At 37.7% G+C, this 16,522-nt stretch overlaps 1 protein-coding gene across 6 annotated transcripts in view; it reads left to right on the forward strand.

Annotated features, from left to right (window-relative positions):
* Ubr3 (ubiquitin protein ligase E3 component n-recognin 3) overlaps positions 1 to 16,522 on the forward strand; it is a 127,079-nt gene extending 110,557 nt beyond the window's left edge. For all 6 annotated transcript variants that reach the window (XR_003953713.1, XR_003953714.1, XM_011239758.3 and 3 more), the window contains 8 exons: positions 1,615 to 1,718; positions 5,602 to 5,726; positions 8,644 to 8,751; positions 8,852 to 8,977; positions 10,905 to 11,084; positions 12,963 to 13,172; positions 13,624 to 13,763; positions 14,055 to 16,522. Coding sequence is in view for 4 of the 6 variants with exons in the window: in XM_011239758.3 (XP_011238060.1) it covers positions 1,615 to 1,718; positions 5,602 to 5,726; positions 8,644 to 8,751; positions 8,852 to 8,977; positions 10,905 to 11,084; positions 12,963 to 13,172; positions 13,624 to 13,763; positions 14,055 to 14,172 (1,111 nt within the window). In the remaining 2 variants the exon portion in view is untranslated. The remainder of the gene's footprint in view (positions 1 to 1,614; positions 1,719 to 5,601; positions 5,727 to 8,643; positions 8,752 to 8,851; positions 8,978 to 10,904; positions 11,085 to 12,962; positions 13,173 to 13,623; positions 13,764 to 14,054) is intronic.

Raw genomic sequence — 16,522 nt, forward strand, 5'->3', positions numbered from 1 at the left:
TTGACTTTAATTACTTTGCTTACCATTTAAAAAAAAGAAATTCTTATGACACAAGTTTGAACTTGGTCTTTATCTTTTTATTGTTTTTAAACTTTGAATTTCCACTCCATCCAATATCTGTTAAATACTTTCATAAGGCATAGTCTGTTCCCAGCCTTAAGATTTTTTTAGTATTTATCTCTATTTTCTTCTTGGAGATTTCTCATGGAATTATATACATAATGTATAATATTATATATGCATAGACACATATAATATTATATATTCACATACACAAATATATAAACATATAAATATATACATACATGTATATATAACTTGGAATTTATTTTCATCTGCAGTAGCAGATAAAGATAAAAATATTTCCAGGTAGTTGTATTCAAGTATATCTAAAGTCAAGGGGCAATGAGATGAGAATTTAGAAAGTCCACTAAACCTTGTAATTAAGAGATTATTATTGATCATATGGAAAATTATTCACATGAGGGATTTTGACACTTAAATGGTGCTCCTCCTTCCCTTCCCAGTTTTGGTCTTAGAAAATAAGGGGCTAGGAGCATAGAAATCGGAAACACGCGATAATGGGCGCCTTGGCCTCAGAGAGGACTATAAATAAGTACAGTATTTGAGAAGTATTTTAGGGAATGGTGAAATTTAAAGAGCTATCTTTCATCAGTAGTCATAAGAGTCACAGAAGCAGGAATCAACTCATCCAGCTGTTTGTCCAGTGCCTGGCACATAGTAGGTGCCAGCATTTACTGATTTCTTTGCTGGGTATTAGAGCCTAATGACAAGCTTAAACAATATTGCTCAAGCCTGGTCAGAAATAGAGTTTCAGAACTTAGCAACTTTTGGAAGCTTGAGATTTACTTTTATTGACATGAAAATTTGAATGTATAATAAAAATAATTAACTTTCTAATATTAAGACTGTACTTGGTGGTAGAGTGCTTGTTAGATATATAGAATGTATGAGATTCTGAGTTCAGTTCCAGGCAGGCAGGCAGGCAGGCAGGCAGGTGTGCGCTCTTTTCATGTGAGCCCTGCTTGAGGTCTGTATTTTCATAGTGCTGCCCATCTCTAGCTTTGATACCTTTTGTGGTGTGTGAGTTCTTCTTTGATTATCCTGTGTTAAAAATCCAAATGTTAAGGCTTTTGTTAGAATTTGTGTCAGCAATAAAATCTTAACAAGTTCTAATGAGAATATTAAGCAGTCCAGATTTCGGCTCTGTGCCTGTGCTTTTTCATAAGGTGAGTATTTATTTATCTTGAGCTCGCTGTGATTGATCTATGAGCTGCCTTATCTGACTTGTTTCCTTAGTCTCTGTGATCTCAGTGATCCAAAAGACTCAGTGTCATGTTAATGTAGTGCAGGTATTTAACTTTAGTAAGGCTTAATAAAGTTCTTATGTAAAGTTTTCAAGTTAAGACAAAAGAAATGTATGCATTACTAAAATAATTACAGTATTAGTAAAGCGAAATATGGCCATCAAGCATTTCTGTTAAGATTCCTTTCTTGTTTTTGTTTCTGTTTTGTAGACATACATGTTAGATGTGAAATGAATTAGAAAGATATGCAGTGCTCTAGAACGTGACCATGCCGTTTTTCTTTTAGGGTGGGGAATGAAGACCAGCAGCCAGAAGTTCCAATTCTTTATCATGATGTGACATCCCTTCTGCTCATCCAGATCTTAATGATGCCACAACCCTTACGTAAAGGTAGGTCTTTAATTCAGACCCTCAGATTACTTTTGGAATATTCTAGAGATTCTAGGGGACAAATAGGACATCCAGGCTGACAGAATGACCGTGAGAATGATGGAGAAAAGCTTTAACTAAGCAGTGAAGACCAACCTTAGATGTGGCAGGCCGCCGTGCATAGACTGGACCCCTAACTGAATCTAGCAGAGGAAGCCAGCTGTGCACTGCTGTTGCGTCCCCCCAGTCCTCTCCCACTGCTCCTTCCTTACAGATAATGGGACAGGGTGCCCTGTGTGCCTGCTTTCTTGCTGGGAGGGACTCTTCCTCAAACTGTAAATCAAGTAAAATCTTTCTCCTTAAAAAAAAAAAGAAGAAGAAGAAGAAAGAAAAAAAATTTTTTAATGAAAAATAGTATTTTATTAGTAGTATATTTTTTTAAATATTTATTTATTTATTTTATGTATGTGAATACATTGTAGCTGTACAGATGGTTGTGAGCCTTCATGTGGTTGCTTGGAATTGAATTTTAGGACCTCTGCTTGCTTTGGTCGGCCCCGCTTGCTCTGGCCCAAAGATTTATTTATTATTATATAATAAGTACAGTGTAGCTGTCTTCAGATGCACCAGAAGAGGGTGATCAGATCTCATTACGGGGGGCTGTGAGCCACCATGTCGTTGCTAGGATTCGAACTCAGGACCTTCGGGAGAGCAGACGGTGCTCTTACCCGCTGAGCCATCTCACCAGCCCTAGTAGTATATTTTAATCACAGCCAGGAAGGTAAGAGAGAAATAAAGGTGTTTTTTTTAATTGTCAGTTTATTTATTTATCAACAAGATGTAAAATACTTGAGGAAAGTAACTTAAATATTGTTGTTTTAAAAAAAAATGAAGTATTAATGTGAAAGAAAATTTGAAAAAATTTGCAAAGTGTCACCTTTAATATCGCCTCCAAAACTACATGTACACAGTAGGTAATTGCAGTTCTATTAAAAATGCGATATCCTATCATTTTAAATTAGTGTTAGCACTATAACATTAGATGAACAACTTTAACATTAAATTAGCAACATTTTAAGTATTGCTCCATAGTTTTTATAGGTTTTACCTTAAAGCACTTAAAATTTTGTCACCTAATAAACTTTCTTTTGTTTTGAAAAACTGATTTATTGCTTTATTTTGTTTTGAGGTAGGGTATCATTATATAGTTGTACCTAATCTGGAATTTTCTGTTTAGATCAGGTTGGCTTGGAACTCCCAGAGCTCCCCCTGCTTCTGCTTCTTGAGTGCTAGGATTGAGGGTGGGCTCCGCTATCCTAGCCCTGTTTTGCTGTTGTAATTACAGTGTAATGTTGGTGCAAAATGTTCCCCATGGGAAACATTGTTTGTGCATATTTCAGTTTCAATACAATAATTTAATAAAATCAACCTAGGGGTAGGAAGTGACCATTTATTTTAAGTACAGACAAATTATAATATTTCAAGTAAATTATATTTGGTAAATGGTAAAATGTCATTAATATCCAAATCGCATTCATAGCAACTCTGAATTTTGATTTAATTTTTGTTGTTGTTTCTGTTTGCTTTTTTGCAAGATATAGTTTCTCTGTGTGGCCCTGGCTGTCCTGGAACTCACTGTGTAGACCAGGTTGGCCTTTATCTCAGAGATTTACCTGCCTCTGTCTTGCAAGTGCTGGGATTAAATGCACATGCCACCAACACTTGGCTTGATTTAATATTTTAATTACAATATTCACATAGCATACAGTGTGCTGCTTAGACATCTTTACAGTTATTTTACATTTTGATACATTTTAATACATCATTATCTTTACTAAGTTCCAGAAATATTTAATCAACACAAAAGGAGTGATTATCAGTAGGTACTCACCATATTCTCCTTTTAACATAGTTTAGGTATTTTTAATATTTTTTATTTATTTATTTATTTTTAATATTGTTTTTGTGTGATTGACTATAGCTATGGATTTATCCATTTATTTTATAGACTTTAAAACCTAAACTTGTCAAAGAACCTAATTCATTCTCTTTGCAAAATAAATTTTAAATTCTGTAATATGTATATGTGTATGGGGGAAAATTTTGGTTAGTTTAGGCTCACCGTGGCTTATTGCTAATGTAGTCAGATAATACACAGTATATTATATTTTAACCTACAAAAAGCTGCTTTGTCTTATATTTTAAGTATTTCAATATATATTTCCCTTATAGGGATAGTTTGATCATATAAACCTGAGAACCTAAAAGGGAAGATACTTGCTGTGTAGAGGGAGTTATACTTCAGTTAGTAACACAGGACTCTGCCTGAATGCCTGCTGCATGTAGCTGTGGGGTTGTGTTCAGAAAGGACGCTTGGCTTCAGCGCTCGCCCAAAGACAGGGGAGAGATCAGTGTGCTGAGATATTGGATCCTACAGATTCTTATTCAGTAGGAACAAATCTTAAAGTTGTGTTCTAAAACAAGTTAAGAAATTTTGATTTTCAAAAAAGAAAGGAAGGAAGAGAGAGAGAAAGAAAGAAAGAGAGAGAGAAATTTGGATTTTCATGGTTAAATTAATGGATTAGACTAGATTGAGGAAAAAAAATCTGTATAAAATTTCATGTTACTAGATGACCCTTAAATCATTCCTTAATATCATGGTTTTGTGAACAGATTTTTTTTTTCTTGGTTTTTCCAGACAGGGTTTCTCTGTGTAGGCCTGGCTGTCCTGGAACTCACTCTGTAGACCAGGCTGGCCTCGAACTAAGAAATCCGCCTGCCTCTGCCTCCCAAGTGCTGGGACTAAAGGCGTGCGCCACCACGCCCGGCTGTGAACAGATTTAATAAGCAAATGTTGGTTTAGAACTGAGTTGTGAAGTCATTGTCTACTTTGGTCAAAATACATTTTTAAGGGCTGGAGAGATGGCTAAGTGGTTAAGAGCACCGACTGCTCTTCCAGAGAGAGGTCCTACCCAGCAACCACATGGTGGCTCACAGCCATCTGTAATGGGATCCGATGCCCTCTTCTGGTGTGTCTGAAGTCAGCTACAGTGTACTCATACATAAAATAAAACACATTTTAAATTTTTCATTGTGAGAGAAAGAATGATTTTTTAAACCTTTTAGAGAGACACATAGAGAGAGAGAGAGAGAGAAAGAGAGAGAGAGAGAGAGAGAGAGAGAGAGAGAAAGAGAAAGAGAAAGAAAAAAGAAAGAGATTTAAACCTTTTGGATTAAGTGAGCTCTGCCTAAATATTTAAGAGGAAATTTGATTCAAACAGATTTTAATAACATTTTACTGTTTTGATATTTATCAAAGTTTTGATTTGTGCAAATTATGTGAAATGTATAGTGGTCATATTTAGGAAATAGTCTGTTAAGTGGGCAAGAATGAGGCAAGTCACACTATGAAGCGCAGTTGTAGAATTAGGAATATTTTTGATTTTTCAGATTAGCCTTGGGCTCAGTGTACAGGCAGAACAGGCTTTGAACTTGCAATCCTTTGCCTCAAAGCTTCTAAGTAGCTGGGATCACAGTCCTGCTCTCCAGGTCACAGAGAGCACACTTGTAGAGGACACTGTCACTGACACATCTCATAGGGTGTGCCAATGGGAAAAGGGAAGAAGGGGGCAGCAGCAGCTGAGAGCCAGTCCCAGCCTCTGCCCTCTTGTCACCATGCTACAGCTGAAGCGAGGAGCAAAAGCAGCTCTTCCTCCCCTAAGTTGTTTATGTCACATATTTGGTCGCAGCAGCAGTAAGAGCAGTAGAACAGTATGGCTTCATTCTACCAACCACACAAATGCTGAAAAAAGTGCACGTGCAGGGAAAGGTATAGGCACGTGGAGTAGATTTTGATTCAAAATATGTGCATTGCAAACAGCCGGTGCTGTGTTTGCCATTGCAGAGCACTTCACCTGCATTGTGAAAGTACTCTTCACCCTGCTGTACACACAGGCCCTGGCGGCGCTCTCAGTTAAGGGCACTGAAGAGGACCGGTCAGCCTGGAAACACGCCGGGGCTCTTAGAAAGGTAATCTCTTCCCTGAATTCTCTCTCACTTCATAGTCAGGGGAGGCCATTGAAGGTGGAATGGAAGCAAATGAGAGTATGTATTTGTCATGGGTTTCTTGTTTTGCTTTTGTGGTGCTGGAATTTGAGTACAAGTCTCCTGAACGCTAGACAGGTGCTCTACCAGTGAGCCACAGCTTAGCCCAAGAGTGTTAGACAAAATGAATTAAAAATGGTTTTAAATGGAAATGGGGAAAAAAAGTTAAAAATGTTTTGTTACGTCTTAGTTGTGACTACTGTAACTTTGATAAAATGAAATGACCAATTTATTTTATTTGGTTTGCTATCCTTAGTCACTGTAAACTGAAGGCAGCCAATGTTGGCACTCAAACCCAGAAGGGCAAAAGGGACCTGGAGGCAGAGGCCTTTTTTTTTTAAAATAGAACCTAGGACCAACAACCAAGGGTGCCCCACCCACAATGGACTGGACCCTCCCCCCATTAATCACTAATCATGAAAATGCACTACAGGCTTGCCTACAGCCCAATCTTAGGGAGGCATTTTCTCAATTAAGGGCTCCTCCTCTTGAATGACTTTAGCTTTTGTTAAGTTGACATAAAAGTAACCAGGATACTGCACTGTTATACATTGTTAGATACAGAAAATATCTCTAAATTTGGCCTCCATAAAATTTAGTAGTTTTGTCCTGACTTTGTAGTAACCTTTAAACTTAAGAGAAGTTATTTAAAAAATGTTCCAGTTCAAATTGTGTCTCTTGGTTCAAAAGAACTGACTCCACCTATAAGTGCATGAAACGTATTGACTGGGACCTTCACTGTCCCAGCAGTGAACAGTGTCCCAAATCACAAGTCCATGCGCTGAAATTTAACATAGTTCATTTAATCAAAGTGCATTGTGTCTTAAATAGCAGATTGGCCAGTTGCCCATCAAACTGAACTTAGTATGCCAGTCTGCTTTTGAAGACAGATGTTACATCTTTAGACATAGAATGGAAAACTGTCTGAGCCTCACCCTTCTTAAAGGTAAACTGCAAGTTCAGACTGTATGTTAGGGACTTGCCAGCATTCCTAGCTAAGGAAGGTGGAGGCAGAAGCATTGTAGGCTCAAACTGGCCTGGAGCATGGGCCCCCTGGAGTACATGAGATGGTCTCAAAACAAACACTTTTTGATACTTTTTGTTGTTTGTTGAAAGTAGGACCATAGAATCTGAAATATGCTTTAAGGACATGACCCCTATCCTAAAGTTCACAAAGCAATGCTTAGACAAAAGCTTTGAACCTATGCTGATAGACCTTGTGCATCACTGGGGTGTGTGTGCGTGTGTGTGTGTGTGTGTGTGTGTGTGTGTGTGCGCGCGCGCGTGCGTGTGCGCACGTATGAATGGGTAGCTAAAGAGGGCAGAAGAAGGTGCCAGATTCCCTCGAGCTAGAGCTACTGGTGGTTGTGAGATGCCCTCTGTGTATGCTGGGAACTGAATTCAGTCCTCTGTAAGAGCAGCAACAGCTCATAACCACTGCGCTGTCCCTTCTGTCCTGTGCCTGTGAATTCTGACTTCCATTGGCTTTTGCTACCTCTTCTTAGTTTGTCAGCTCTTGATTTTAGAGTCCATGTTCTCATTAGTTTAGAATTAGAACACGATGTACATGAGTGGGCACAGTAGAAAGCAGAAGAAAAAATTTAAATAAGAATTTGATTATTAAAAAAAGCATGTTCAATCAAGTTCCAAAGCCAGAAGCTCCAAAATTATCTAGATAAATTCCATTCATTAGCTAGAAAATACTTGTTGCTAGAGTTTCATTTTGAAGAAAAGTTTGTGGAAACGAGACAGTATAGTGGACATTTTGGGGTTCACAGTCTAGGGAAAAGGATACAGCAACATGGATGACACACTGAGCATCAACAGGCAAGCATCATCAAGTAACACATCTGTGGGCCAGCTAGGGATGCTGCCACTGTTTAGGGTGGCACCAGAGGTGTGGCTCGGCGAGAATGCTTGTCTAGCAGGCCTAAGCTGTGGGTTTGATCCCTTGACATAGATGGTAGTGAAGTGGGACATGAGAGGGGACAGTAAGAGTGCAGGACAAACTACATTTCCTGGTATTTATTTAGTTATTCTTTATATTTAAAAGTATAGTTAATGAGTAAAATGATATCATAGAAAAATATTTCTTCTGATTTATATACATTATTATTATACTTTATGTATTTTTACTATTATTTAATATAATAGTAAGAGATACAATTCTCTGATATAAAGATCATATTGAAAATTTTTATTTATAACTTTTTCTTATAAAAATAGAAGTGGTTATTGTTATTAAGCTTCATTTATAGGACATTATCTAATGTGATTGTTTATATATTGTGTGATATCACACATTTTATCACAGTTACATTTTTACAGTAAAGTTAAAAAGAAACTTTAGGGAATCTGCAAACATTAAGGCCTTTTTTTTTTTTTTTTTAAACTTCATATGAAATGACTTATGCCACTGTCAGGAGGCTGTTTATACACACTTTTACTTGACTCTTTGCAAACATTTTTCATATGGTTCAAATTTGTTGTATTTGTTGCCTGTAAAGTATTTCTGAGTCAGTGTTCCCTAGGCCAGGCGACTACTTAGGATGAGTTCTCAGCAGTGGAAGGTGTGTGTGTGTGTGTGTGTGTGTGTGTGTGTGTGTGTGTGTGTCTTTTAAAGACATAACTAGAATAATTTAATTTTGTTAATAAAATTTGAATAATTTTACTCAATTTAATTGTGATTCCAGAGTTAATCTGAATTTAGAAGAAATGAAATTCGTGTGTTTGAGATATAATTCAATTACAATTTTACTACTTAAAGAATATTATTTCCAGTGAGGTTTCTTTTGTAATCTCTCAATACCCTATGTAAAATTAAAATTTTAATTTTTCCCAGGATACATGTGATGCAGAAAAGTGTTACGAAGTGCTGTTGAGCTTTGTTATAAGTGAGCTGTCTAAAGGGAAGTTATATTATGAAGAAGGCGCTCAGGAGTGTGCGATGGTACGTCTGTTAACTCAGATCTTATTGCCACGAGGAGTGAACATTTGAAAAGCTGCATGTGCTGTAGCTTGACGTCTTCACTTTTCTGTTTTAACTTTAGGTCAGTCCTATTGCTTGGTCTCCTGAGTCCATGGAAAGATACATACAGGATTTCTGCTTGCCTTTCCTCAGGGTCAGCAGCCTTCTTCAGCACCACCTCTTTGGGGAAGACTTACCCAGTTGCCAGGTATAATTTGGCCTTGGTGTTCTAGTGGGCGAATTTCCAAACCATACTGATGCATAGGAGACTCCTTCTGTCTCTTTCTATGCAGACTGTGCAACGAGGATATTCTGGTTTTCCTCAGAGGACTAGATGTCCTGAATATTAACTATTTTATGTTACTGGCACCCCCCACCCCCTTTATTTTTTCTGATAACATTGCTAGTTTGGAATGGTTGAGCAGTTTTAGATCAGGTTAGTGTAAATTCAGGCCAAATGCTTGAGTAAGAATGGTATTTATTCTGTTGGGTACTTTTATCACTGGCGTCACATGCTTTTAATACTCGTTTAAAAGGTGCATTGCTCAGAAGGGTGGCTGTTAGACCATCTTTATAGAAATAAATGCTTGCTTTTTAGATAATTGTGTTAAAAGTTGGATGACTGAATTACTGCAGGTTTAATTTAGTTCATAGAGCTGTGAATCAAAAAAACAGGCAAGAGAGAAACAGGACAGGAGACTGAAGTATGTGTATGCATTGGCTTGGTCCTGACTTGAACGACCAACTCAAGAAATTTGATGTAGAAATACAACTCACCATATTTATGGCCTTGGAAGCCTGAATTATATTAGATTAAAATAGCTTTTCTGTTCCTTCTGTCTTGAGTTATTGAATGTGATGTTTAGCAATTAGATAGTTTTGGTTTTTATCAAGTGCCTCAAGGTTACTATGTATTTGTTGACCATTACCATCTACTTAGAGTTATAAGATGTTATTAAACTTTAAGCATGATATTTATGTGTATATATATATATGTGTATAATGCATATGCAGGAGTTGAAACATTTTCAAAGTATGGAAGGATCGGTTTATTTTTCGAGTAGAGAAGAAAATTGATCCACCAAATAAGGAAAAGAGATCCGCTAGCCTCCAATATAGTCATGATTGTTTGAAAGATCTATATATATGTTTACAAGACTAACATCTTTGAAAGAAAGCTTAAGGGGACTGGTGGTATGGCTCAGTTAGAGAATTCTTGCCTAGCATACACAGAGCCTTGTGTTCAGTCCCAGTTCTTAGGAGGTAGAGGCAAGAAGACCAAAAGTTTAAGGCCGTATCTGTTTAGTGGATGTGAGATGAGCCTGAGTATATGAGGTATTGTCTCAGAAAGAAAATAAAATTTTTGAAGTCAGTCTGGTTTAGAGAATCCAAGCCAGCCAGGGTGACATAATGTGAGCCTGTGTCAGGAGAGAAAAACAAATAAATATGAGTTATTCATTCTAGTTTCTCTAGTTCTTTTATTAGTGAACAGAGCTTCAGATCAGACAGATCATTCTATGGATTTTAAAAAGGCACACTACACACCACCACCTCACTTTAAAATTTTCTTTTGTTTCATGTGTATTGAGAGCCCAAGAAAATTATTTAGCTCTTCTTTCTGTGAATTCTATGATTTTTCTTGTTCTCTATGTACACTGGCAAGGAGTCCACTACAGCCCTATTTTTTGGGATGCAGAGCCTTCAAGCACCCTATCACCAGTGCTTGGTTATTGAGACATAGTCTGATTGTTGATACTCCATGCTGCCTTCAAAGTCTTTCTTCAAACTTGAACTTTCATATTCCTAGATTACAGGGCTGCCTACCACACCCAGATCAGTGTGTATGCTTCCTAAACCCAAAATAGCTCTTTTGTTGTCTGAAGAGCGTTTATAGAGTTGCTACTGCCTGTCAACTATTCATCAGATATGTGACCGCTGCCTAAAGGAAGCACCCGTTGGTCCGTTTAGGAGCTAAGTATTTGGAGGATGCTTGGGTAAAGTAAAGAAGGAGCCTCTCCTTCTGTCACCCGAGCTCCTGTCACTTGTTCTCAGCTCTCCTGGTTTCCTGCTGCCCAAAGTCATTGGGGAGTGTGACAGCTAAAATATCTTGAAAATTTCTGTTTCACATCTAAAAGGAAGAAGAAGAATTTTCAGTCCTTGCCAGCTGCCTGGGACTTCTGCCAACTTTTTACCAAACAGATCACCCGTTCATCAGTGCCTCGTGTCTGGACTGGCCAGTTGCAGCGTTTGACATTATAACTCAGTGGTGTTTTGAGATAACATCATTTACGGAGAGACACGCAGAGCAAGGAAAGGTATGGAGAGAAGTGGGGGGCAATGTGCTTCTAGGTAGGGGACTAATGGAAGAAGTCAAATCTAGGTCGTTGGTGGCAGCAGGTTTTAAACTGATAAAGTTGAAATAATAGTTGAGTCAAGTCATAAGTAGTAAAAAAAGCAGAAATATGTCACTTAAAAAAGTATACTAGCTGTTACTTTTGGCTTAAGTCTGTAGATTTTAATTAAATCATTTAAACAACCATCATAGTGGTGTTGGAAAATAAAAAAAAGTTAAAGTTAATAAATAGTATTCTTAGTTGTAGAGTTGTCTCATGGTTAAAAGTATTTGATAATGAACACTAAAAGATTATGTCTGTAACATTTAAATGTGGGTTTGTATTGCCAGCTTGGTTGGTAAAGGGTTTATAGTGACCAGTGACTGAGAGTGGAGGTAGGCTGCAGGCCACTGCATTGCCATGGTTTCTGTTCCTGAGAACCGAAGTGATCTGGTGGCATCGTTATTTCACAGGGTCATTCTGTTGACCTTTTAGTAGAGTAAGACGATAAATTACCAGGTTGTTCAGAGGTGAAGAGACTCCAGACTACTTTTCTGATTGTAGAAGTCAGAAAGTAGCTACTGCAAGAGTCGTTTGAGAGGAATCCATAGCCTTGGTGACCAGATGCAGGTGACTTCTAATCTTAGATAAAATCATTGCATGTTCTAGTTCTCATGGAACATGTTCCTGCTGTGTCTCATTGAGGTTCTGTCTTGGCAGTCAAGACATGTCACCGTCTTGCTTGTGTTTCCATTGTTGTGATATCATGAATCTGCTACCTTGCTTCATTTGACACAAATATGTTTAAGTGTACTGCAGACTTTGAAGTGCCTGTAAGCATGCCTATCGCTGCTGCTTCTGTCCCTAGCAGCAGTACTGTCTTCTGTTGAATCTATGCTTTTTGAGGCTTGGCCTCTTCCAGCAAAAGTGTCTGCTAATCAATTTTCCTTACAGCCTTACCTCCTCCAACTCTGCTGCTGCGTCACCCTCTTTAAGCATTGCTGTGTTTATATGGACAAGAGTCAACCCAGGGCCTCCCGTGTGGTGAGCTCTGAATCCCAAGTGCTGCTGAGCTTAGCGGCTGTTTATCATCTGTTGCTTTAATGAAGCCTTCACAGAACAGAAATTCTTATTTTTCTTTGAATTTCCCAATTCCTAGAAAGTGTTTTACAGAAATTCGTTGGCTAATGAATATATGGAATTATAATGTGAATGGAGTAATATCTAGAAAAAAAATCACCAGTACTGTTTTATTCCTACAAGTAGTAAATACAGCGTGCTCTGCAGGAATTATAGCTGGCTTTGAGTTTTCCATACGAAACAGGGAGTTTATTCAAAGAGTTTTAGGCCCTTAGCACTTACAGATACAAATAATCTTGACAGCCTAAAGTATATGAACATAACATATTCAGGAGGGAGAATTCATATAAAGCATTAAAATAGGAACAATACTGTAGCTCTGACTTATGCTAAAGACAAGCTGAAGAATCACTTGTATATGACAGGTCAAGACCCGGTGTCAAGAATGCTTAATTAACTAGTTAATATCTTTCCATGTTTAGAGATATATTTTCATGCATGTTCAGAGGTACTATTTTTTTCCTCTCTTAAAATAATAAACATATTTTAGGATGCTTATTCTAAAGTTTTACATCTGCTATAATTGAAATCTGTATGGAAATAAAGAATAATTACTAAAGGGCTGTTTGGTTTTTTGTAAAATGGAAAAAATATTTAAATAAATAAGTCACATTCTTGAAAGTAGATTTTTCATCCTAAAATAAAATCATTTTAAAATTTGAACATATAACTTTAGTATCCTGTGTACATAGGGCTGATGACTATTTTTGGATGTTTTAGGCCTTGCTTATCCAAGAATCAAGATGGAAGTTACCACACCTGTTACAGTTGCCTGAGAATTACAACACTATTTTTCAGTACTATCATAGAAAAACCTGCAGTGTCTGCACCAAGGTTCCTAAAGACCCAGCTGTTTGCCTCGTCTGCGGCACTTTCGTATGCCTGAAAGGCCTGTGCTGCAAGCAGCAAAGTTACTGTGAATGTGTGCTGGTAAGCAGATGGACCAGAGCCATCCAGCCCGGCTCTGGGGAGTGTGGCACAGTGAGACTCTGAGCTCTACACAGTCTGTGAGTTAGACAGTACACTCAGATCTTGGTAAAACCCAGATTGTGTTTAAGAATAAAGTAAAGCCTTTCTTAAGTACAATCCCAGTTCTTCTCTCTTTTGCCCGCCTTTAACATGCAGGGCAGCAGCCTTCACTGATGCACTGGGGGCCAGCCAGCCTTAGCGCTAGATGAGCTGGTAATGCTTCTACATTGTGCTCGCTTCAACGCTTCTTCATTTATTCATGAGCTGTTGGAGCTGGGGATACAGGCTTAAAGAGAGAAAATATTATTTTAAAATTAATAGTAGTTCTAGATTAGTAATGATTTCTACAATGGCCATTTGATTTAAAGTGCATTGGTTTTTCTTGTTTGTTTGTTTGTTTGTTTGTTTAAAGCATTCTCAGAATTGTGGTGCAGGAACAGGAATTTTCCTTTTAATCAACGCGTCAGTGATCATCATCATCCGAGGCCACCGCTTTTGCCTCTGGGGTTCCGTCTACTTGGATGCTCATGGAGAAGAGGACCGGGACCTCAGGTTAGCCCTGCCTTGAAACACATGTCAAGGGTTTTCCTGAAGCTCCAGCAGGAGAGGAGAAACCAGTGTGCCACACCTGGTTTTGCAATTACAACTTAAAATGTTACAAAGTATGACAATCATTAATTTAAATAGTTATTTCTAGCTTTGAGATAGTTTTCCTATCCAAAATACAGGACACATAAAATGAAATTATACTGTTATCTTTGCCATAGTGTGTTGAAGAAGGAATGCATGGGTAAGCCTGTTTGGCTCTCATGATTAATGCTTTGTGCTATTCTTGTGTTGCAGGCGAGGCAAGCCTCTCTACATCTGTGAGGAGCGGTACAGAGTTCTCGAGCAGCAGTGGGTTTCCCACACGTTTGACCACATCAATAAAAGATGGGGTCCGCACTACAATGGGCTGTGACACACACCTCAGCATTGCATATATTATCATTTTCACTGAGATTGATTTTCATCAACAATAAGCTTTAATTTAATTTGGGGGGATTGATGTCTTTGCTGAGGGATAAAAAGAAAACATACATTATGCAGCCTTCCCAAAATTAGGTGCTTGGTAACCACAGTAATGGTATAATATTTTTTCTCAAGTATCCGGACAACAAATAATTTAAATCATTCTTTAGTGGTCACTTTTTAAGTGCACAATAATAAAAGCACAACTGTCCACAGAAATCATTGAGAAATGATTGTCCCTATAACGCCCTGTTGGTTGTTCCCCGACAGAGAGGATGTGGTTTATTTGAGGTTTCCCTGCTCCTTTTGTGTTCTCATTTGCATCTGCTAAACATAATGCATCTTTTCCTTTGTCACCCTTGTGTTGATTTGAGATTTTCGCTGTATGTAATTAGAAACAAATGTAAAACATGATTTATGTGAAATATTGTATAGTAAAAAATTGGTCTAATAGTAGAACTTTACATTTTTTTCTTATTGTGAGGAATCTGTTAAAGTTTAAGGCTTTGCTGAAAACTTAATTCATTCTCAGGAATTTCATAAATGCTTTCCGCGGGTAAATAGTTGAACTAGCTGTAAGATACAGTGCAGTGCAGTGCAGCGCACAGAGGGAGGGCAAGGCGTGTGTGTGGTTGGGGAGGTCCTTAGAAATAAGTGTGTGTGGGCTGAGGGTGGAGCTCAGTGGTAGAAAGCTTACCTGGCTAACATTTACAGAACCCCAGTTTCATCTTAAGCACCGCACATACACAAAATCAATTTGCCATTTCAACTAAATGAAAATAAGAGTTGTTAGTGACGAGCATATGTTACAATAAACTCAAAAGGGTTAAGAACATATACATGGCAGAGTTTTGATTCTGTGCATGCCCACCTTTCCTTACCAACCAAGCCTTTATTTATGTGATCAGATTGAAATGCTCATCTGCCCAACACATGGGCGTTAAGTTCTGGGACTCTCCTCAGTGACTGAAGAAGCTCCTGTCTGCTGGGCTCCTGCAGTGTCACTGATGTTTCTGTGTGCTTCCTACAGCAGAAAAGGCCCAGAGGTACTGACCCTGGGAGTGAGCCGTGCTTCTGCTTTCAGACATTGCAGTGAGGATCAGCTTATTGGTGGGTGGGTGGGGGGTTAATTCAGAATGGGAATGAGTGAGCAAAAATCCACTTAGTAAGAGGGAAAGAAGATGACAGAAAAACATATTTTATTGGTACCAAGACTTTTTTTTCCAGGTGATTGAATAATTTGATGATTATTTCATATATAGTACTATCAAGCAATTCCTGGTACTTTGGATTTCCATGGCTTGCTATATAAAATTACATTTTTTTACTTGTAAAACTAAACAACAAAACATTGAATGAGAAAATATCAAAGTAACATCAAACCCATGTTCCAAAATTTTTTGAATTGATGATGGCGTTACAGACTATGAAATTAACATAAAACAGTGGCTTTGCATTAAAATACGGGGAACAGAGTAGTACACACACAGATGTGTTCAGAATGCCAGAAGATTGCCTGGAGCATTTTAAGAAAATATGCCGGAATAGCTTGCTATTTTTATATACATTTCCAAAATGGTGAGATAACTTTGTTAAGAGTAGAATGACTTCTTCAGGTAAATCCCTGCCCTTCTACACCTGCTCTCTAAAGTGCTGCGCTACAAGCTCAGCCTGCTACCTTTTTTGCTTCGGTCATTATAAATAGCAGACCATTTGTAAGTGTGGTTGAAGAGCAAAATGCTAATTACATCTCTAGTAAATACTGTTACAGGATTCATGAACTTGAGTAATTTTACAGTTTGGAACTCTGATGCTATATATACATGGTATAATGTATTCAGACTTTGATCACTACATATTTAAATGGAATGTTTATGGTTGTGCATATGGATGTGAAGTGAAAATATTAGCCTTAACTTTAAAATTTGGATATTTGATAGTGTTTATTTTGATATTGGTGAATTAGTCACCAGTAAATTTTAAAAAAAGCACTTGGTTGAAATTGTACTTGAATAAATACATGCATGCTGCTAAATTAGAACCTCCATTCCCCTAACTTTTATAAGTCCCATTTATAAACCCACTTTTAAAATAACAGGTCCAAGTTAGAGTGATGTGTGTATATTATTCAAAAACATGTACTGGTGTGATCTTGTATGAATGATCATTTAAATACAGTACATTACTGTAGAAGTGAAATCAACCTTTATAATTAAGCAGAAATTACAAAACTAGGAATAATTGACGTTGTAAGATATGTTAATAAAACCTACTGTCATTTGCTTTGTGCAAGATCCTTA

This window comes from Mus musculus, chromosome 2 (assembly GCF_000001635.26).
Source record: "Mus musculus strain C57BL/6J chromosome 2, GRCm38.p6 C57BL/6J".
NCBI lineage: Eukaryota > Metazoa > Chordata > Mammalia > Rodentia > Muridae > Mus > Mus musculus.